Source organism: Patagioenas fasciata, chromosome 3 (assembly GCF_037038585.1).
Source record: "Patagioenas fasciata isolate bPatFas1 chromosome 3, bPatFas1.hap1, whole genome shotgun sequence".
NCBI classification, from domain to species: Eukaryota; Metazoa; Chordata; class Aves; order Columbiformes; family Columbidae; genus Patagioenas; species Patagioenas fasciata.
Window position 1 is genome coordinate 84,088,002 of NC_092522.1, and position 23,696 is coordinate 84,111,697.

Genomic DNA, 23,696 nt, shown 5'->3' on the forward strand with positions numbered 1-23,696 from the left:
TCCTCGTGTGTCAGTTTGAAAGTCAGGAAAGGAGCATTCAGTCCTCTGGTTTGCCATATTTCGCTTGTATGGTCTTTACAGAGTTTCATACAAGGTTGCAGATACTTAGCATGCGCTGAATGAAATAGGAGTTAAGCACATAAATACCCCTTTATAATTTGAATTTTGTTGCTTTTCAGGTGAGATCAAGACAAACATTTTGATACCTAAACTGGAATTTTGGTTTAATTTAGGTGCTTAAGGGTGATTACCAGTTCCTCCTGTAAAAACTTAAGTGACTGAAAGTAGTTACTTAAGTATTCATTAGTGATATTCATTAAGCACGTGACGTATATATCCACAGACACATTGCAATGCTGGCTAAGGTAACATTTACTGTATTTGGAACCACAGCCAAAGCATTCCTGTTCCCAGTGTCTGGAACCATGATTGTACAAGCAAGTGGAGAGCCTGCACACGTGGCCGGTGTTGAGCTCCCAAAACAGCCCTGCTGCCATCACCATCACAGTTGGTATTGATGGTAGTTACCTGGTGTGCATTAGCTGAGAGGTCAGAGCACTTGCACAACCATTTGGAAAACCCTTCTCTGAGAGAATTCAAACCTTTATTTCCAAATAACCACCTTAAAAAGGAATAAGAGGACCTTGCCCTCCTCTTACAGATTGTGCTGTGGACTAAGTGAAAATGTCAAGTCCTTGGATCCGTATTGAGAGAACTAGCAGGAGAAAGCCTGACTCCATAGCTGAGTGATGATGGATATTTGTCTTTTGCTTACATGGGTTCATGTTCTCGCTCATTCTGGTTCTCTCTCATACGTTCTCACTCTCTGTCACATTCTGCTTTTCTGAATCTCGCCCCTACTGGATGCACGGGACAGAAAGCACTCACACAGAGGGAAATCTTTTTGCCCCTGAGCTGTTGGGGTTCCAGTTTTCCAGCCTCAGAAGAATGGGCTGTTTACCCAATCAGTTGCCTCAAGGCTGACAAGGGAAAACTGAAGTATCTGTGCTTGGGCAAAGGTGTGTCCCTGCCTCATCAGCAGAGCTGTAAGGTGCTCAGATTTCCTTGCGAAAGGACAATGAGTAGCCAAGAGGCGACTTTTTTGGTAGAATTATGCAGAGGTATCATACTCTAAACACTGTCATTGTATTATATGCTAATAAGACGGCAATTTTTTGTAGCATGATTCATCTACTTATTTACCTTAGGCGGTTGTAGAGCAAAAGTTATCGAAGTATCTAAGTGCTGGGATCTTAAGACTTCATGGTTACTGCACTCTGATAATTTTCACATCAAATGTTCTCAGTTAAAAAGTAAAAAGATTATTTTGTTGTGGATGCTGTTATATGCCCTGCAAGCTCTGCCTGGTCTCTTTAAGACTGAAGCACGTTCTGCATATCACCTGTTTCAATATCAATAACAAAGGTTCTGATGGACAAGATGTGCCCTTGGGAATGTGCACACAAGCTTTGGCATTTCTTTTGCAGTGGCGCCACTTGCCATGTTCTTACGGGTAGTTACTGTTCATTCCTTTCTTGAGGATAAGGAGCATATTGCTCTCCAGTTTTTGGAAGATGCCTAAGTGGCCTATCTATCAGCAAGCAAGAGAAACAGGAGTAAGACTGCTGCAGAAAGTGTTTTTGTGAGCCTTTGGGGCCAAGTAGATTAGCTATTAACCTTAAGATTATATGAGGCTGGAATTGTTTATATGATACTGCAAAGAGCATTAAGTCCATAGGCATCCTGTTTTTTTCTCTTTTGATGCTAGAATTTAATTTTAATTTTTTATATTTCATTTGCTTGTATTTGGTATCCTTCTCTATTTCGTCAATGATGCTTCAGCAGGGATGTTCAGACAAAGATATGGTTGTCATTGGTTTTAACTAAATGAAACAGAAAAAAAAAATTATTAATGTTGTTTAGAGAGAAAGAAAAGCCAGTTTGGTTTCCATCTGGACCTGTGTTGCCTTTCTGTTGCAAGCATAAGTAAAAATTCAGTAGGAAATAAGTAGATTTATATGTACATATATCAAGAAAAGAGTAGAAGCATTTTTCATTAAAGTCAAAGCACCAAGGACTGACCAGGGAAGAAGACTCTCAAATAAAAAGGTGTAACTATTTTCAAGAAATTTCACTAACCTGAATCACACTCGGAGCTCATCGGATAGGAATTGCAAACAGGGTGTAGAACAGACCCACTGTCCCTTGGCCAGGAGTTTCTGCAGAATTAATGATGCAGAGCTGTTATGCTTGGCAAAAACTGATTACAGCAGCTACTAGCAATTGTAAGGCAGGTAAAATCTTGGGAATACTCGACAGTGAAGTGCAGGGATTGTGCATTGAGTGTTTGCTATGTGGGGGAATACATATACTTGGGTGTGTATACATACATAAATGCGTATGTCTGTAAGTGTACATCAAGCGTAGTAGTTTCCTTTTCTCATCTCCAAGCTGCCTTTTTATGTTTCTGTTTTTGATCTATTTCTAACGTGACATGTTTTTATTTGCTAAAGCAAAACTTCTCCATCTTTTATGTAATTAGGACTAAGTAGACTTCGGAGTAGCGTGAGAGACCTGAGATGGCTTTATATGAAAGTTTGGGGCAGCTTAGGCAGAGTCAATATGAAGTTCCAGGTTGAGTCACATAATCTATTCCCAACATTGTACATCATCAGTTTAGATAATACTGTGAAATTATCCATTGGTATAATAAGAGATTTCCCATTGCTTGAATTTCTCTCCCTTTTTTTTATGTAGAGAAAACATACACACATGTGTATATGTGCTTTTATATTACCATGTGTGGCATCACCAAGTTTATCATGTTCTCTGTATTTAGGTAGCATGATATCATGAGCAAAGTCTGCAGAGCACACAGAAAGAATGCCAGTTGGCCTTTCTATTACTTTATTTCTAATTGTTTCTGTGTACTGTTTCTATTTGTCTACAGCCAAATGAGATGCTCTGCCACCTTTTTGCATAATTTTGTTAGGTATCTTTACCTTTTTCTTCCTCTTCTACCTACGCAGTGCACTGTGTGAAGCTTTTTCTAGTATGGGATATACATCCTATGAAGCTTTGACAGTACGTTCTTGGTTTCGATGCATTTTGCAAATGTTCATAGATCAACCGACTGGTACGCTGGCCAAGACAGATGCTGAGCGAACAGTTGGTAAGTGTTCACATTTCCCTAATGTTTGCAGTAATGATTCTATATTGCAAAACTGGCAAACATTTTCAGCTAATTACAGAATGTATTTTTGTTTGTATTCCTTTACTTTTACCTAATTACAAAATGTGTTTCTTTACGCTGCTTGTGCTATTTATTGATAGTTTGCTCTGCATATGACAAATTTATCACAAACAAAGATAAAAGAGCTTGTTTCCTTGGAAGCAAAGAACAAAAACTTGCTCCCAAGGAGACAGGCTATTTTTCCCCCATGGAGAAACTGCTCTGAAAAAAATGAAAATCTGAAGTAAATAGTCAGAAATCATGCTGTGAATGCCCTAAAAGAAAAAAAAAAAAAAGAAAAAGAGGAAAAAAAATCCAGTTGCAAGTAATTCTTTCCTTTTCTATATTGGATATTTTGTATTTTTAGAGCAATACCTCATCACTTCTTCTATAAAACACTGCAGTTCTAATTATCTGTAGAACACATCTTCTAGCAACTATCCTTCATACGCGTTTTTTAGATTTTGAAGAAAATGATCAGTAAAATGAAAGACTTCTTTATCCATCCTTAATTCTATTCACTCTCTTATAACTATGTTAGAAAAATAACTAGTTTGGACACACGTTCTTTGTCTAGAGGGATGCAGTCAGTTGCAGAATCCGTGTATTTTAGCCATTTTAAAATCACATTTCATTTTAACATTTTGGGACTAAAGCAAATCGAAAAATGTAACTGCATACTATATTTACTGCTGTGCTGTCTTGTAACAATCAGGGAAAGCCTATATGGAGCAGCTGACTGAGATGACAAGACTGATTTTTAAGCTCCCGGAAGTAGAAAACATTCTTTCAAAGGCTCACGTTGAAGAGTCAGTTTTCAAGCAAGACCCTAAAAATGCTCTTGTCCAGTTCATTAAGGTATGGTACATCTCTGTGTTAGCTTCATAAGACAATTTTAGTGAAAAGAAACTACATATTTGATTTTGTAGGTACAAAAAGAAGTTACACAAAACTCATGAGACACTTAGTAAGTTTATTTATATTTATTTCAGTGTTTTTGTTTTCTCAGGCTGTTGGTAGAACTTACAGTGGCCTTCAGACACTCCCTGAGAAATCTGCCATGGTAGCAAAGACTCTGGAGTATTTAGGTGATGTATTAAAGTATGTAAAACCGTACCTGAAAGCGAAAGGACCTCCAGAAGGTCTGCAGCTTACATATTGGATCATAGGTAATTATTTTGCAACCTCTTTCTTTTAGTAAAATAATTTTAAGGAATTGGGTTTTTTTGTTGTTTGTTTTTTTTTAAATTACCCCTGCAAATCAGTATTTTCAAAAGTAAGAAGTTTTTGTGTCTTTTACCACTGAAAAACACCTGTTTTACCTAAATGAAACCAGAAACAATGACAAAGCAGTGAGGAAGAGTTACGACAGTCTACATCTTATTTACTGGAGTTATTGCAGAGGACAGGTTGAGTTCCTTTTAGAACTGCTTCTCTTACATGCACGCTGTGCTTCATTAAAGCTCAAATTTGTTAATTAAAGTATGGAACCACTGACAGGACGGAAGAACAAGAGTGCTGTTTATTACGAACGAATGTGCAAGTAAACCTTATGTCTCTTAAAGACGGAGGTGATGATGTGCACGTACACAGAGTACATGATGATTGTAAGGAATACAGTGAAATGCACATCCAGGATGCAGGAGGTGCATCAAATGTAATGACCTTTCTGGTCATGCCGTTGTGTATGAGAAATTGTCCTTTCTTTTTAGTTAGGAACACATTAAAAAGGCTTAAAGAAAAGAAATATTTAAGTGTATTTCAATCACTTCTTCACATTCTGTGGACTTGTTAAAGGACAAAGCAAGAAACTTAACAAATCTAAACACCTCCCATCTGTGGTCAGATTGTGTCGTCTTCTGTCCCATACATCACAGCAGTGATAATAGAAGGAGTATTTTTAGCTGGAATGAGCATGTTTCTTTCAAAGCAGGAAGCTTAGACAACATTATTTAGAAGTATTGTTAAGTGATCATTCTCTTTCTCTATGATTGATCATTGTGTTTTCTTTCACTCCACAAGATTAATGTTGTTTTGCGTTCTTTTTAGAGATGGGAATGAATGTCTTTTATAGATTAATAACATCTTGTAACAGCCCACTTTTGATCTTTCATTATTTTTGAAGTCTTAAACATATTTTCTTGGGATATTTCCATATTTTCAACCCAGCAAACTCTTTCTGGCTTCTAATTAAATATAAAGTTAAGAATGTCTGTGGGAATTACTACATAGAAATCTTGTTTAATTTCATCTGTATTTTGAGTATTAACACTCATTAATATAGAGTTATTATCTCCAGAAAAATTACACCTCACCTGCAATAAAGATGTTTCTCAAAGTTAGGGTATTTACACATCAACACCTTCTTAGTTTTTTTTTTGCAATTCAAAGGGAAGATCATAAGATGAGCTCAAAGCTGCGCAAGTGATACCGTAATGTGCTGAAAACAAGAAAGATGTTCTCTGTGACTCTCATTTTGTGAACTGAGAGCCCACAAAGATCTGGAGAGACCATGCTGCTTTAGTGAAGTTGGCTGCCCCTCGTTCTTTTTAATCTGCTGGCTTAGATGCATTAAATACAATTTGAAAGATATTTAATGTTTTCCTAACATTGAATCGCTGTGTGAGTAGTTGCTAATGTAGCCACAGTGGTGTTAGATGAATGTGAAGGAAAGGCAAAGGCAGCATCTCTCTGTAAAATGTGATTAATGTGCAAGTAAGGTGAACATTTAAGTGCATGTGTGTTGATTGCAGTAGTGTTATGTATCAAGTTTAGTTAAATTTTTCTGCAGGGATGTCAGAGACTGTCCTTCCTTTAGCGTTACTGTACTTTTCCTAAAGCAGCTTCACTTTTCTAAGAACTTATAATGTGTTGAATTGATTTAGTACTTTCATATTGTTGAACTGTAAATGGACTTCTCAGTCGTCTTGACTGGACTTTTTCTAAGGGGATACCATGAAATGATTATGTGGGAGTGAGAGATTTCAGTTCCTGTTGCTACTCTTGGATTATCTAATTCAACATAATTGCCTCTTTAGGATTTTTTTTTTTCTGACTCTAAAATGCTTTGTGATTTCTTGATTCTGTTTTCAACAGGATGTCTGGTAAAGTTCTGGGCACCAATACTGGCTACTTCCAAAGCGCAGCAACTCTTGTTTCGCATCGTGGATTGCTTACTGCTCCCTCACTCTGTGCTCCAGCAGGACAAGGAGCTGCCTGTGGCTCTGCTCTCTGCCATTCAGGAAAGCCTCCCTCTTTATCTGCAGGTAAATATCTGAACTCTATTATCAGCAGACAAACGTATCTTCGAGATTCATATTGCAGAGGATGTTTTCTTTTTCCCTAATCAAAACAAGTGTTGACTGAATTTAAAGAAGCAGCAAGAGGGTTTTTTTCTTCTTGTAGAAGTGGAAGGTAAAATGCCACACCATTGCTTTTGCTCTCATTACATGCAGCTGTGCCACGCTCCAGAGTTACTGGTCTAATCACTGTACACAGAGAAACTTTTAGCCAACCTGCTGTTTACACTGGTTTCTGATGTGAGAGATTTCGGAAACAGTGGATCAAATAATCATGATATGCAGCAAGGCTCTTGTTGAGATTATAGAGCAAAGAAATGTTTTAAATCATCCTTGACTTGGCTAACTGTAGATAATTAAAGACGAGCTATTCTTTTTTTGCTGTTGTTGCTCCTAGTAGCAAAAGACAACTCTCTGCATATCATGGTACTCTTTTATCTTAATAGTTTGAGAATGTTTTGCTGAATCAAGTTCCTGCTGCTCACACTTTCATGACTAAAGCCTTGTTGGCCATTATTCCTCCTGTTCTTCCTTCAGCTTACCTGTCACTCTTGAGACTCTGTAAGGCTTGTTGATGCCATAGAAAGAGACAAATTCCTGCAGGTGGGGAAGAGAAAAGAATGTGTTTTTAAAATAAACAAGACGCATTTTTCCTTGTAAATCCTTGGGTCTTTTGGGGTTACTTTTCCCTTCCCTCTTAGTTTTCATTTTGATTGCAGTCTTAACTGATTACTTTACAGGACTGTGTTGTGAAACAATGCAGTCGTGATGTTGTAAACATCCCTTGGATTTATTCCTTTCAAAAGTTGCTTTGTGATCGATGGCATGTCATATGGATGTAAATATCATTATATAATGATGCACAGAATACAACTTGCTTTGCTGCTCTGTAGGTATTTTCAGAAGCTATATACATATAGGACCATCTGGACACTGATATTACCACAGAATGTGACTGTCTGCTTGCTAATTCAGTATTTTAGTCAGAGAGCGCTGTTTCTCTGTAGTCTGCGCACACGGATGTAGTTTCGAGATTAAACCACTCATGTTGGTTTTGAAGTCCAAGTGTTGTGGACCCTTGTTTCCTGTGTTCTTTGTCCATCTCTGACTTTCTGACCTCACGGTTGTATTCTTCAGCAGTCCACTGTGTGGTCCATGTGCTTTCTGGCTAAGCTAGATCATCTTATTCACCAAAGACTTTATATCAGACAAATGCTGCTTCTTGAAAAACCGTAGTTCTTTAATTTGACAAACACTTCTGGGGAGAGAAGACAAAGAGGAGAAGACCCATTTTTCTTATTTCGTTATGGAACTTCTATATTTTATTAGTAGTATTTACAACATTCCAGCATTTTTAAGTGCTTCAAACTGCTTCATTCTTTCCAAAGTACTTCCTTCTCCTTTATTTGGGAAAGTGGAAAAATTCTAATTTAGGATTAAGTCAAGATGAAAATATTTCAATATCAGTTAAAAAATATGTGTATTCTCTAAGGACTGCTTCCAAGTTCATTTGAGAATGAATGGATTCTGGTCACTTTCTGAATTCTCAGGTTGTTTTTATACAGTTGGTTTAAGCCAAGCTGGCTTAAGGCAAAATTAATTCCCTTTCGCCCCTGTATGCATTCATATTTAATTTGCTTTAATGATGTTCTGAACATGGAATGACTTGAGTTCATGAGCTGATTCAACTAGTTACTAGCTCCATGAAGCAAACAGAGAAAAAAATGCCAAAAACCCAAATGGGCATGTCAGAAAAGTGATAAAATGGTATATGTGGGAGGGAGAGCAGGTAAACATGGTGGGAGGAAAAACGGAGAAACAGCATTCTCTGGAAATAACCCCACCTGGACTGACCCAAGCTGCTGGTGAAACGTCTGACCAGACTCTCCCTGGGTGGCTGCCCCGTGTCTGGTGACCATTCCTGGAAGAAGAGTGGTGGTGGTTCAGTGCCAGAGCCTCAATCCACCCTAATGTTAGACAAACATTGTTCCATAGATCTGTCCCTGTTAATACTCTAGTTGACAATCCTTTGGCAGGTATGTGAAAATAAAGAAATGGGAATTTGGAGACCATGCAAAATATTTTCTTATACATGTGAATTCTTTATTCATAGTCAAGGCATAAAAGCCTCTGAGTAGCATTTCTACTTGGAGGTCTTTTCAATTATTTTTTTTTTATTTTCTTTCCAGTCTTCTGAGGAGTTCCAGGTTCCATATCAGTCTTTTCTTTTTTTCTTGTCCTGAATTCTCCTCCTTCAGTGTGGGCTGCTCCCTCCTTTGTCTCAGAAAACACCATAGTTAGCAGAAGTCCCCTCTTTCTAGAACTTTTAACAACTAACCTTAATGTAGTTTATTTCATCTTTTATGAGGTTTTAGAAGGATTTGAAGTCAGTCTTAGCAGTAGGTCATTAATTTCACCCATTCATTGATGCAGCAATCTTATGAAATCCTACAGAACTCCTGAACTGTATCGACAAAGATTCCCCAAAGGGTCACGTACCCTGCCTTGTGGTAATGCAGCTGCCCATACATCTTGGGCAGCAGGCTCAGAAACAAGAGCAATGTCGTTGTCACTGTGCTGTACTAAGAGAAGGCATCACCTTTGTTCATCACCTTATAATGGTGGAGGCCAATTTTTCATCTTTTAGAACAATATACAAAGTTCCTTCTCTCCCCACTGCAGGGCTGGAATGCTTTATTGCTGCCTTCAAAATTCATCAAAACTGATGACTGCATCCCACCCTCCCTCACACCCTGCCCTCAACCTACAGGTTTATTTTTAATCTATAAAAATTACATGCTTTGTTTAATTTTACACACGCACAAATAATTGTCAAATGCACTGATTGAAACTAGACGGATTTCTCTCTTCTCAATTCAGACTGCCTGTATTTAGTTGTCATGTATGTGTTTACTGTATATCTATACATATAGATATAAATTGGAGCTATACAGCTGTGCCTTTTGGCAGCTGTTGAGCAACTGGTCTATTCTCCACTGTAGTTTGAACTTATCTGGAAGTTTCCTTCAGACATGTTCACTGATGCTGCCCTGTCAAAATAACTTAGCTCTGGCAACTTTTAAACTGGTATTCTTTTTCTTACCTAGAGGATTACTGTATGAATATTACTACTTCCACTGTGCATCACCTGTTTTGATCATATTTTATAACCTAGGAAAGATTTTGCTGGGCTGTAATATCAAAATTGTTCTGAGTCGTCTGAATGACAGACTTCAGAAAGTAAAGCATGAAGAACATGAACACCCGTTTTATAATTTTATGGGTCTGTTCTCAAATATGAGATGGAGAGGCATGTAAAATGTAACAGGTATTTTGCGATTGTAAAATTAAGTTGGGATGCTTTGGGTGGTAGCAGATTGCTGAAGCCTACCACAGGAAACTTCAGAGCAGTCGAGATTACTCTTGGATAGATTTCTTGGGGAATGAGTTGGAGGAAGCTGGGTACACATTTATCAGTAAAATGGGAAAGAACTGAAGCAGTGTACAGAACTTACAGAAGAAACAGTACTTTAAATAGATCTTGCAGAATACAGTGTAGGTGCATGGAATAAGCATAATATGCATAATAATGGAAAGGTAAGATACCCTGCTTGATTTATCAGCATTAATCCTATCCAAATACAGAAGATGGTTGATTTCTATCTAAATACAGGAGAGTGGTAAAAGAGCTTAATTCTAAATAGTGCTTGGCACATACATTTTCCAGTGATTTTAATGGGCCTGTGCAGGCTCAGCATTTGTCAGAGATCAGACCTTAAAAGCCCTCCTGTGAGCCACATCTGTGGTCTGATATTTCAGCAAGCTTATTAATACGTTTTGTGAATTATAGTATGTGTTTAATAGGAATTGTACAACATTAATTGGTGAACAGCAGATTTATTCCAACAGCAGGACTGATATTATAAGTCATCATTAGATAGCTTGGCATTTCTGCAGTGAATAGTTCCAGTAATCCATACTAATCGGTTCTTCGCTCTCCACAGGTGATTTACAGATATATGGTAAATCAGAAGAAAGAGGCAGCTCTGGCCACAAAAGGTTCCTGCAGTGAACTGCTCAGGAATCGGTTGCCTTTCTGCTAAAATGAGGAGCAGATGTTGTCGTGCCCCTCTGCTCCCCTTAAAATGTCTTTGTCTTTCTTTTTTGTTTTTAACCTCAGAAGATGGCTAAAGAGCACAGTTAATAAAAAGAGAGTGGCTCTATCAATCTTTTAATGTCCATCTGCTTTGTAGGGATTGTCCTAGGGGTCTGGTGCGATTGATTTCAGATCTCCAGTCCAGAATTGCAGTCCAGTAGCATGTGTTTCTTTTCTCTCTCAGATGAACAGTAGCTTCCTTCATCTCTGTTAATTACTGGTGGGATTTTAAAGGAAGAAAGTTCCATGTGGTTTCCTTGTAGTCACATCCTTGGCCAGCTCTGTCTAGGTTGTTATGCCAATTTGCAGCTACTGTGCAGTGTTGGTAACTTATCCCTTGTGCCGCTTGGGAAACTTTTAGGGAGCAGTAGAAGCGCCAGGATCAAAGGTGTGACAGTTCTTCCCTGAAGAGCTTTGATGCTGTACATGTGCTCTTCATGGCGAGGTTTGATTCATAGATTTTTCTACTATGAAGAAGGCTTTTTATTTAGGGGTGGTTTTGTGGCGCCCAACAAAATGTAAGGTGATTTTTCTTACTGTTGTCTCACTGAGAAGAAAAAATCCTGCCTTAGAAGCCATTAGTGCTAATCTTGAAACTTTAATTAGGAAAAATTATTAGGATTTTCCTTATTGAAGAGAGAATATTTGTGTATTACTATGTGGTTTAAAAAATCACACCTTATTTGAGAGGCAGCATCTCTGCCTTACCCACCAAAAAGAAACCTAGGATCCTTTATAAAGAAAACATTAGGTTATAGAAAAAAGGCATTTTCTCTGGTTTTAAATGCTCCTTAAATTAACAGCTCTCCTTACAAGGTTTCAAGAGCTCTCTCCATGCTTATAACTTATGAAAAAAATCACTAGTTAACTTATGTCCTTCTTTTTCAGTTTACATCTCTCCCCATCCCACAGCCAAAAAATTAGAATCTATTTCCTTCAACTCAAAAAACGAAAATGCTTATATGAAGGATTGGGTTAGGTTTGTTGCTTCACCTTCAAATGAAACTGTTAGAAGACCTGCCAAAAGTGTTCCTTCTGATATATAAACTCTGGTATTTTTGCTTCTTATTGCACCTACCAAGTAGCTTTAAGATAATTTCTTAAAAACAGTAACTCTTATTATTTAATAACTGAAGTCTTCCTTCTTTTCTTAATATTCTGTAGCATTTTTTGGTCCTCAATTTGAAGACCTCTCTCATTTTAGTAATTATCAATTTTTTAAAGAATTCTGATACAGCAGCAGCTGCATTTTCCCACAAAGCAAAAAGAGGAGAGAATCTGACCTGTTTATCAAAGCTCCAGCTCAGAAAGTGTGGGTTTTGTCATTGGGACTTACCAAAGTTACCGAGGAAGTGTGTGAAGTTCAACTCTAACCAAACACGTCTGTGTTCAGGGGGGCTGCCCACACCAAGTCCTCAGGCAGGTCCTGAAGCGCCTCATTCCTTGAAATCCCGCTTTTCCTGTGTTTGCTTACTGTGGAACCGCAAGTGGGAACTCCCCATTTCAACAAAGTGCCAAGAAGACCTTCAGCTATATCTCAACTTGCTTTGTTTGTTTCCTGAAAGAATTGTTCACAAAGACAGGTATAGATGCAAATCTTTTGAGGGAGGGACTCCGATGCAAAAAGCAACGGTAACTGAGGAAATAAAGCAGCTTTCAGATATTTCTGCATTTTATACCTTCAAGTCTTGAACTATTCATTCGTATATTATATATCAGGGGCATGGGCTTCCCTCAGCAACCATCAGTATTGAGGCAGAGACTCCTACCAAACCTGGAGTCTGGCTTGCGGATGTGGAAGTTTGAAGTGCTGCTGAAGTTGCTGTCTAGGGAACTCAGTACTTGAACTTCTTTTATGTTGTTACTCTTGTTGGACAAAACTATTGTGAAAACTGTGAATTCTTAAGAGGCTTCTGTTTGTGCCGCTGGCTGTGACCCTTGTGATAGGAGATCACTGGACTTTTTCTTTTCTTTTCTTAGTGGTTTTTTCTTCTTTCTTTTGGTAATCAAAGGAAGGGGAAGGAAACTCTTAACTTTCTCTCACATAGACTTGTACCAACAATACTACTTTTTCTTTTTTTTTTCCAGACATACCGTGTACACATTATATAACTATGGGTTGTGTTCACATAGGCACTTTCTGGGCTAGTTTATACTTTCATTACAGATTTTTCTCTGATATCAATATAGCTTATATTGGATAAATCACAGCAGTTTTAGCCTTATCTTAAACAGATTTGTTAAAAAAAAAATCTCTAAATCCTTTATAAATAGTGCTTAATTTACCCTAATTCGTTCACACTATGAGCAGTTTTTTTCTTTTCAGACCACATTTCTAAGTGCTCATTTTTCTGCTATGTCATTTGTATAGCAACACAGATGAGGTTTTCTCTCTCCATCTACCTTCATAAACCCTACCTGACTAATATACTTCACTGGGCCACACACAGAGTTGAAAAATAAATGGGGAGCTCTTGGGCACAGAAACATTTTCTCAGGTCTGAAATGCAAAGTTTTTATTTCATATTTGAAAGGGAGCTTGTGTGTCCCAAAGCTTACCTTCCAAGTATATTAGCTAGTCTAGTAAAAGATTTTTCTCTCCTTTGCAAGCCTTGCTCTGTCTTCATTTATAGACCATCATATCTGTGGGAAATTATTGATGTGTATTTTTCACGCAGTAGTTACTCTGTGCAGCAGTTCACGCAGTGTGTAGCAAGTATTTAGCCTCTGGTTGTTAAAGATTTATCAAAATGTGTTCTTAAAAATTTATTCCATTTCTCACTTTAAACATTTTTCTTCTACAGGGCCTGTCCTTTATATGTTGTCAGTCCCAAACGCAGGGGGCCTATTTAAATCAACTGCTTGGGAGCATTATTCAACAGTATTTTGGACGATTTCTTGCTTCTTCTCCGACTGTGCTTGGAGCCGGCCAGCATCCCATGGTGTCTGCTTTATGCAGTTCCATTACAGCCCCCCAGATGCTCCGTCTACGGAAAACCACTCTGCATGTCATAAAGTAAGGACCACTGAAGTAAAAAAAAAAACAACACTGACTCAGATTTCCCTAATAGCTTATGAGAAGGGCAACGCCACTGTTTTCTTCTCAGTTAACTGATAGTTTGGCCATGGCAAGAGCCTGTAAGATGCTGGGCAGGGAGCAAAGGAAAGGCAATGTGTATAGAGCAGGAGGGTAAAATTGGGAAGATCTGGAGACAAGTGAGAGAGTTATTGAGGCTGGAGGTTCCAGACTATAAGAAAATACCACATGGGGACGTAGGAAAAGCAAGTATTTGTCTAGAAAAATTGCGCTCCAATATACATCATCACCATATGTTTGTTTGTCAGGCTGTGTTTAGGGTCACAGAGTCGTGGTGCTTATAGTTGCCACAGTGACCTGTGTGGGGGAGGCTTGTTTGCTCTATAAGTGTCAGGGTATACGTGGGTGTGTATGTTGTTTCCCAGGGGAAATGGGAAATTCGGGATGTGGGGAGAGGAGCACGTGGAGACAGGGAGACAGTTCGTGTTCGCTGTGCTGTCGCTCCTCGCATGATGCCAACAGCAGCTGTAAATGCCGCATCTCTGCTGCTGAGAGGCCGAAACTTTGTTTTATGTACTGCAGAACAGGGAACAATCTGTACTTTTTTGTATGCTGAGAGAGGAATTAAACCCCCTCAAATATAAGGTAATTGCTTATATTCAAGGTAATGGTATTTTTCTGTGTTAAAGAATGTATGTACATGCTGATTAAGAGAATTTTAGTGTTAATCTTGAGTAAATATGATAGGCAATCCTGTAAGTAAAGGATGCATTATCACATATTAAGGGAGTGAATTAAGATTTCACAGTCTGATATGGTTTTAACTTATGAATACTCAAACTTCACTATCTTAGTCAAGTTATTTATGAAAGTGCGCATTCCACGTGTCAGTTTTGAGACTGCTAGTGGAAAGAAGGTTCTGAAATTGTAATGGCACTTGGTGATTTTTAAGACATGAAATGTTCCTTGGCAATCCGGGAAGAATATCTTAAAACTGAGCAGCAGCCCGGTTTGCAGAGTGTTGGGTGGTCAGGAGGCCATCACTAGCTCTGAACATAGATACATACAGAGTTCGCTAGATGTTTTGTTGTACTAAAGCCAGTGAGTATCTTGCTGCCGCACAGAGGAAATGGAACCATGTAATCAGGGTGTTTTATCCAGGTCAGAGAATGATTTTAGTGGAAGAGCACCCAAAAAAATGTATTCTGAAGTTTTCATAGTAAATTAGCGGGATAGAAGATTTCAGAGTTGCTAAAATTAAAGTAAGACCACATGATACAAGAAATAGAGAAGTAAAGCATGACAGCTTTCATTTTGGCAAGTTATACCAGTGCTCTGAAGCTGTGCAATGAAATACTCAGATCTCAGAAATACAGGTTTCATTTGAAAGTTGCAGAAGCAAGCCTTGCTAAGCTTTTAACAAGGATGGTGGGGTTTTTTTAATGGATGCATTTGCTCAGTAAACATGTATGCTGTGTTTGGGTAGCTAATGGTATCTAATATTAATATCTAAAAAGTTATTTTGAAAGTTCTGGGAGTGCTCTTGCTAACCAATAAATAAATGCTGTGTCCTATTTACCTGCAATCTTCTCTTCTGAATGTTTCAATTTACACTTATTCTCTTCAGATTTCAGTAAAGTCATTTGTAATGTGAAATCAACAGTAGTTCAGATTATTGTATCCTTTGGGGGAAAAAAAATCAAGCTGTTAAAATTGGAACACTCAATTGTATGTGATGTTAAAATTTGCTTGTGTTGGAGATTGACAGGTCACCTTTTATCTTTGTGACAAATTTTATACTGGAGATGATTGTGTTAATTGTGACGGAGCAAAAGCAGACATTGACTGTCCTCTTACAACAGACCATTAACAAAAATAAGTTAGATTGCGAGTTGACAAAAGCACATAAAGCTAAGGAAAATAATTGAAACCACAGTTGTGTTTTGGATCTTGTTTTAGGGTTTTAGAATCTTGATCTTCTATTTTTTTCAGTTATTTTATGAAGCTGCCTTTATATTTTTAACTTTTATAGTCACGCTTGACTTTTTAACTATAATTATTATAGCTGCTATTTCTCACTTCCCTCAACAGAAGAGTCAGAAGGCATCACTGTCCTCTGATAAATGGGGAGCCTTTTCTAAGACTAAGACAAATAGAAGCCATTAGTTGAGCTTAGATAAAGATAGAAATCTATGTAATAGGCCTCCTGCTGAAATATCACAAAGCTATTTTAAGGTATATGGTACTTGCATTGAATGGAAGAAACAAATTATAGACTTTGTTCTGGTTTGCTTTGTTTTCCCAGTGAAAACTACATGCAGTTCAAAGGGAACGCTCCACCTCCTCGCTTGGCCTCGGTTCTTGCTTTCATTCTTGAAGTACTTCAGAGAACCCAGAGTGTTGAACTGTGTGACATTGACTTGATTCTCGCAGTCGTGTTGAAATGCCTGGTGCTGGTTAATGAGCCACAAGGTGAGATGCTTGTTTGCTTTAAATACATCTCTGCACACCCGTAAGATTTTTCTACTGCTGAGCATCTTTCATCCCAATATTTAAGACTCTTAGATGAGGCGAAAGAGAGAAGTCCTGCCTCATTTCACGCTCTAATGAACTAATGATCAACTTCTCAGGAATCTGAAGAGCATTTCCTTTCTCCCCATCCTTCCCATCTCAGTTCTCCCAGGCTTGATAACTGTGGAAATTTTCTTGCACCTAAAGGTTTGAAACTCAGTAAGACTAGCATACGTTCTCCCCATTAGAGGCATTAGAAATAGATTTAAAGCAGCATTTTGCTCTCTGAAGGCATCTTTGAGTCTTCTTTCTGCTTTTTTTTTTTTTGGTAGTGAGAACTTCTTTATTTTTAGCATCTTAAAAAATGAAGCACTCTGTTTACCCCACAGTTGTATAATGAATGTGCATGTGTGCATGAGCTCAAGATTTCCACTTCTTGCTGCCAGTAGAGGCATTAAGCAAAATCAGGATTCACCTCTGACTTCTCCTGGGAATTTTGTCTAGTAAACTACTTTTTGATTCTGGTCTATAAAAATTTCAAGGACAAGATATGCTTAGGAAATTATCTTTCTTCCCCTTTTTGCCCTCATAACCATATCTACCTGAATCTGAAAGAACCTGCTTTTCTTTAATTCAAATAGGAATGAATAAAGAATACAAACAGAACTTGAATTTAAATAAAATCTCTATTTCCACTAAGTGTGTGTCTCTTTGCTTTGACTTTAAGAGACCATAGTGTACTTAAAAGTTGGTATGTTTAAAGTATAATGGTGGTGAAATTAAGACTTCTGCATAAATCTGTGATTCATTCTGTTCTTTATAGCCAGTCTAACTAACTGCTCTCACAGTCATTTCCCTTGCATCAAAGTAAGATAAAACTTTTTTTTTTTTTTCTCATTTAAAAATTGTCATCTTCATGAAAGACATTCTCCAGATGGTCAGTTCAAGAGCTCTGTGTGAATCTTGTGATTTTTCTTTTACAGTTAAAAAAATATCTACAGACATTGTGCAGTACATGGTAGAAGGCTGCCAAGCAGGGTCAGGAGGAGAACGCGCCACCCAGCTGACTTCTGTATTTAGGTAACCAGAAAATATGCCAATTGGCAGCGAAGCTACTGCCAGCCAATTGACAGCAAACATGTTTTGTTGGGTTTTTTTTTAAATAACTAATTATCTTTAACATACTGCATTGTCACTTGTTTATGGTATTTAAATAATGTTATTTTTGGCACTGGTTTGAAACCTAGCTTGGCCAAAAAGCCAGAGCAAAAAGCAGAAGAGAGAAAAATACCTGTTTTCTCACGAATTAGGTGCTGTTTTGAAAGGTGTGTAATAGAGAGGTGCGTTGCTGCTGCCATGGGAAAAAGTGCTTATGAAGGGCGATGGTCAGTGTTAGGTGCTGTGAAAGGTGTGTGCCCCTAATTCGAAGTGCATATAATGGAGATTGAATCCTCATATAACACACTTAGCTTTTATTTTCTTATTGATTTGATTTTGTGACAAACTAATAATAGCTTATTATAAAGTAAATTAGACTTATTCCATACCTCTGCAATACGAATCCTGTTTCTGACGTGGATACCATGGAGGAGCTGCATGACCTGAGATTTAAAGAGATTTTGGACACCCCAGCACTGGGGCTGTGTTGGGTCAGGTCTCGATGAAAGCTCCAGAGAGACTCACTGAGTTAAGAATGGATGTTTGCGGGAATGCCAGTCTCCCTGTACCGTGATATGTCACTTTCGTGGGATGTTTCATCCTTAGGGTGTTACTTCCAATTCGAATGTTACCTGTGATCTTTAAAGACCTCAGACCCTTAGCGAAACAAATGGGTGTGCTTCCATCCAGTGGTGGGCCCTGTGTGAGATCTAGTGGAGCTTTATAAGAAATGCCAACATGATTTCTGCAGACTTGAATCTAGCTGTCTTGGTTTGCTCTTCCTTTTATCATCTTCTTTTTTCTTTTTTTCTTAATAATAAATATGTGTTTTAGTTTTGCATTCAGAGAGACACCTTACGAAGTAAAGTGCTCTGGAACAAGTCAGCCCTGGTGAAATACCAGCAGAATATGACAATTTGCTCGAAAATAAAGGTGTGGGATTTTTAGCATTAGCCTTCAAAAGCGTGGCTTCATTTAAAGAAAGTATTCCATGCGGAGTATTTCTGTGTAACAATATGAAAATTGCCATGCAGCCAGATTGCTTGTTCTGATTAGACTCTTCAGTTGTTCCTGGCATGTTCTCTGCATCTAGTTTTGACCTTGCACTAAGTGCCTCTGTGTCCCCCTCAGGCAGTTTATCCAGGACTATACGGCCGTGTACGACCAGCGGGTTTTCAGCGTGCTGGAAGCAGCGGCCGTCTTGGATCAGACGTTGGTTACCAGCCTGATTCCCACAATCACACAGGCGCTGAAGGATTCGGAGCACAAACAAGGTCTTGGAAGAAATGCTGCACTGAGGTTTGTTTTTTTATTTAATACTGGTTTTTTGACAATGAGCAGTAGAGGTTTCTCCTCTTGAAAGAAAGCAGTGTTAGGCAGCAGCACAGATACTCAAAAATGAGTGATTTTTAAGTGTGTTCAGCTGGAAATCTCCCATTTGCTCAGGTCTTTCATGACCCAAAAGACAGTTGTGCAAGAATAAAACTCTTGAGACACTCAAGGATAGCCAAAGGGTATTAGTTTTCCATTTCATGAAAAATATATTTAACTAATTTGTAATTATATTATTTACTTTTTATTATCCTCTACCAACAAATACATTTGCTTTTATTTAAGGGAATGCACCCAAGGTCAGGCTTAAATACCATTATAAGCAGAATTTTCATACTACTCGCTTTTGATCTTTTCATAATGTATTACATAGCAAATTTTCATTCTTTTTAAAACTATTAATAAGGTAAAATTCATGCCTTTACCTATAAAATAGGAGGGGGGAAAAAAAAGCAGATGTTTGAGCTTCCTGAAATATATGCTTGGAAACTACTGAAAAGCTATATTTATTTTAGACTCATCATTTATGTATATATTATTTAATCTGTTGTTGATATTTTGTTTTAATGATTTGTATTTAGAATATGCTCCATTAACCACAAACATGTTATTGTAAGAATACTAATAACTGATTTTCTCTCCTCAGTCCTGGCCACTAAATACTGTTATATTAACATATTCTTTGTAATTATTGTGGCCATAAAGGAAACAAAATTCAGAAACTGCATTAGATGCTTACAGTGGTGATGTCCAATGTTACTATTGCAAGGAACCAGTATGGAAACTGCAGTTTTGTTTGCCCAAGTTAATATTTCATGAAAAAGATATATAATTACAATAGACCTAAATGTCAGAGGCAGCACTTCAACAATAATTATATTGTCTAGGTTGGAGAGTATTAGAATGAACTTTAGGTGAAAAGTCTCATCACCACATACGTGCTCTCTGGAAAATCCACTTGAGTGACAGTTTCCTTCTGAATTCCGGGTTTATTTTGAAATGGTCGTTGCCCTTTGCGGAGGATGATGCTCGCGAGCTGTGTCAGTACCAGCCTGCACCCTCGTGCAGCAGCTCAAGTCACTGTGCGCAGCACGAGTCACAGAGAGATTTCTTGTGCAGAAATCAGGCAGCAAACATGATGAAGCCTGAATGCCAATGCCATCTAAGCCTTGTAACTCCATTTTTTTAGATTTTATTTTGAGACATATTTCACAGCAGTTTACCAAATAAGTAGACTTCTAAGCATCTTCGCTACACTTGTAGCCATAAATAATGCAATCCTTATTTTTCTTCCAACTAGGCCATGCTAAAAATTCACAGCAAACAAAGCAGTTGAATAGACAGGGAGGGGGAAATTACTCTGTTTTAATATCCCTGTATGTAAACAATATGTTTGGGAATTATGTGCTTTTACTCCTAGGATATGTGAGATTGTTTAAGTAACATGTTACATCCTTTTGTTTTTCTCAACAGACAAACCTATAAAAGACTCTTATCTTTCCTCGCAGAGGCTGGACAAAATGAGATACAAAAACTGGAAAATGAGACAGGTTCACAGTGTGCTGGTGATTAATCGGTTCCTCTTGAATGTTCTGACACTGTTGATACCTAAAACTGCACCCTACGACACACCAGCCGAGCTCCTGTACTTCACAATGGCAATACATTTATCAATTTTGTGGAGTTTTTCTCCTCCCATGCTATGTATTGATTTTAATAATTTCTGTGGTATTTGAATATCGTCACGCATCTGAAGAGTGACTCTCAACATACTGTTGAATGGCGATTGAAAGATATAGCAGATTTATTACGTGTTAAAATGTCTATGAGCAGAGCCTGTGTTGCAACATATGAGGTAGGATTTCAGTGAATCCAAGAAATTGCAGAATTCAGTTCACATCGATTGAGACTTGACCCTCCTAACACTGTACTTTCAAAAATCATCTTATTCAGGATGTTCTTACGAAAACTATAACTTTCTAATTTCTAATTTATTATATTAGTAGAATGAGAAAACTCTGTGATCTGTAGTACCGAACTTGTTGAATGCGTTCATCAGGAGTTGCTCCAGGATGACGGAGCTATCGTTTGCTAGAAGAGGACTTGTATATGTGTTGCACAACATGTATATAGCCATCTTAACCTTCCACCTATATTAAAACATTCAAGTCTTTCAGATTCTTGTGTAAAATCTCTTCTATTGTCTTTGGGGATAAAATAAGAAAAGTCCGGTTCAGATTTCCTGTTCTCTTCAATGATATTTTCTTAAAATTGACCCATAACTTACAGTGATCCACAATCTTTTTATTAGCCATGACACTGTTAATTATCCATTTAACTTAGACTAGATGTAAATGGTCTGAAAAAAAAAAAAAAGAAGACAGAATTTTAAAGAAAATATTCATTTGAGGAATTTAATGCATTCGATCATTGACTAATAATTACTTCTCTTTCCCTGGAAAGTAAGTTTGATCTCTCAAATATTTTGCTATGTTACGGGTTATCTCTTAGGTCTTTCCAGGACAGGTCTAGCTCTGTAGCTTTTTCTACTTTTTTTGTTTTTTCCCTAAAGTTCTCAGGAAACTTCCATTAATGCCTGTAGTAGTCACACTTTTTACTTCCCTCAATAACCTATATTTGTGCAACTACTTACTGGACTTTGGGAGTGGTAAGTTTGCCCCTAATGGCAACACTGCTGAAAGGCTGCTTACTTCTATTCAAATTTTAACTTTACAACATAAATGGGAAGGAAATATTATTTGTGTGTCTAACAGCTGCAGAAAAAAATCCCTAAAACCTTGTTCAGAGCAGCTTCCCTTTCGTCACAGTAATCTTATCAAGTCGAACTAGATAAGCTTTTTGCCTAAATCGGCCATTGTTACTGCAGATAATGTAGTAACTAAAAGCCTCTTTAGGCTACTTAATAGTGCAGAACATGGAGGTGCTTTTTATTATTGAAGTGACTTATTGAACTTGCATTGTAGGTTTTTGTAAGCTCCCGTACCTGGAAGAGTTTTGTTCATCTCAGGGGAATTGTGCTTCTAAAAAGCTTTTTTTAAAAATAATAAATAAAATTTTAAATACCTCTCTAAGAGGGATTAATAGAGATGCTTTCAAAATGGGAGTTGTGTCACACAGGAGATTACAGAACAGGTATCCGACTTGAGTATATACTTCCTGAAAGTAAAACCTTTGATTTTTAAAGGATAGAGCAAATATTATAACAAAACACTTACTTAATGATGTGTTTAACAGATAGTTAAAGACATATTTCATACTAGCTGTAGTGGTTGGAAGTTTCTGAAAAAGCAACAGAGCTTTATGTAAATGTGCAACAGCTCCTGGTGCATGAGAATCTAATTTAAACAGTTTAGAAATTATCGTTCTTCTTTGTCAAAAAGTTAATGCGAATAGAAAGAAAGCATTTTGCAGCATATTCATCAACCACCGCCAAATGGGCAATCTGGTTTGGTATAATTATTTGGTATGGACATTTGACAACGTGACTGACAGTTCTGATAATGTTGATGAGATGAAGGCTTGCAGAGTGTTAGGCTAGACTGGTTTACCAAGTATACACCAAAACAACAGTCCCAAGTCATTTAGGACAAAAGAAGAATATAGACAAAGAGTGAAAACCACCATGAACTACAAGAAATTGTCTTATCACAAATGTCCAGCTTCCTTACCCAATGCATGGAGAGCTGCTGAAGCTAAAAAGCAGGAGAATCGTGGAAAGCTTTACACTGGTTGCCATCACTGCTGTGAGCAATTCAGTCTGTCTCTTCGCTTTGCTTAAACAACAGGATCAAGCCTTGCTCTAAATCAGGTAAAGTGGGGATCCGAAAATAAGGAAAAAAAAATCCCTGTCTGTAGAGGGAGAAATCCAGGGAGCATCAGCACAGAAATTCTCTGCACACCACCGGGTGAAGATGTGTCACTGCCTTGCCCTGCCTGGCCGGTTTTGGAGGTGTTGTTTCTCAAGAGTAATGGGCACTGAACTACCAGAAGCTTCCACCAGTGCTGGGTAGATGTTTTTGCTCATCCATTTGCAGGATGATCTGCTTTCCACCAAGGAATATACACCAGCTGCCTGTTTTCCACTGTGTCCCAAGCGAGTATCTCAGATCTTCTTGGTGACAACCGATGATAGGACTAGGGGTAATGGGTTCAAACTGGAACACAAGAGGTTCCACTTAAATATGAGAAGAAACTTCTTCACAGTGAGGGTGCCAGAGCACTGGAACAGGCTGCCCAGGGGGGTTGTGGAGTCTCCTGCTCTGGAGACATTCAAAACTTGCCTGGACATCTTCCTGTGTAACCTCATCTAGGTGTTTCTGCTCCAGCAGGGGGATTGGACTAGATGATCTTTTGAGGTCCCTTCCAATCCCAAACATACTGTGATTCTGTGAAAGCTATTAAGCAACGCTCTCCCAGCCTGTGACAAGACTGTAAATTACCGGAAAAGGGTCATGCCTCAAATCTGAGGTGATTTCCAGCAGATGAAGAAAAGTATCACCAAGATCACCTTCCCAGGGATGTATACCAAGCCTTCCTCCATCTCTAGTAAAGACCGATAATTAATACAGGCTCTATCACTGCAGAGAAAACAATAGAAACTGCCCATTAGATGTCCCCACCCCCTGCCAGCATAAAGTAATAATAACCTGACTTTGCCTTTCATAGGATCCTCCTCTGGACTGCATTTTTGTAGCAGTAGGGCAGTTCTATACTTCTTGGATGGAATGGTCTATCTTTCTTGCAGTATGTTATTTAGAAATAACATTGCTCACAAGGATGGACATTTACTGTGCTCACTGCAGCCCAAAATTGAGAGTGAAAAAAAATCCTGAAAATAAGGTTGTAGCTAAAGTTTCTAATGAAATTCAGAGTAACTTTTACATATACACCTTGGCTTAGTGCTGCTCTCTTTCTATATATGGAAAGTTAGGGGTATTAAGTAATTTTGAA

The 23,696-nt window shown here is 38.0% G+C and overlaps 1 protein-coding gene across 3 annotated transcripts in view; it reads left to right on the forward strand.

Moving 5' to 3' along the window:
* Positions 1 to 20,903, forward strand: part of MMS22L (MMS22 like, DNA repair protein) — a 94,222-nt gene extending 73,319 nt beyond the window's left edge. For all 3 annotated transcript variants that reach the window (XM_065834255.2, XM_071806723.1, XM_071806722.1), the window contains 9 exons: positions 3,030 to 3,172; positions 3,948 to 4,090; positions 4,242 to 4,401; positions 6,329 to 6,498; positions 13,492 to 13,703; positions 16,030 to 16,196; positions 17,219 to 17,315; positions 18,525 to 18,692; positions 20,199 to 20,903. In XM_065834255.2, coding sequence (XP_065690327.2) covers positions 3,030 to 3,172; positions 3,948 to 4,090; positions 4,242 to 4,401; positions 6,329 to 6,498; positions 13,492 to 13,703; positions 16,030 to 16,196; positions 17,219 to 17,315; positions 18,525 to 18,692; positions 20,199 to 20,298 — 1,360 coding nt within the window. In that variant the 3' untranslated portion in view covers positions 20,299 to 20,903. The remainder of the gene's footprint in view (positions 1 to 3,029; positions 3,173 to 3,947; positions 4,091 to 4,241; positions 4,402 to 6,328; positions 6,499 to 13,491; positions 13,704 to 16,029; positions 16,197 to 17,218; positions 17,316 to 18,524; positions 18,693 to 20,198) is intronic.
* Positions 20,904 to 23,696: the final 2,793 nt, after the last annotated feature.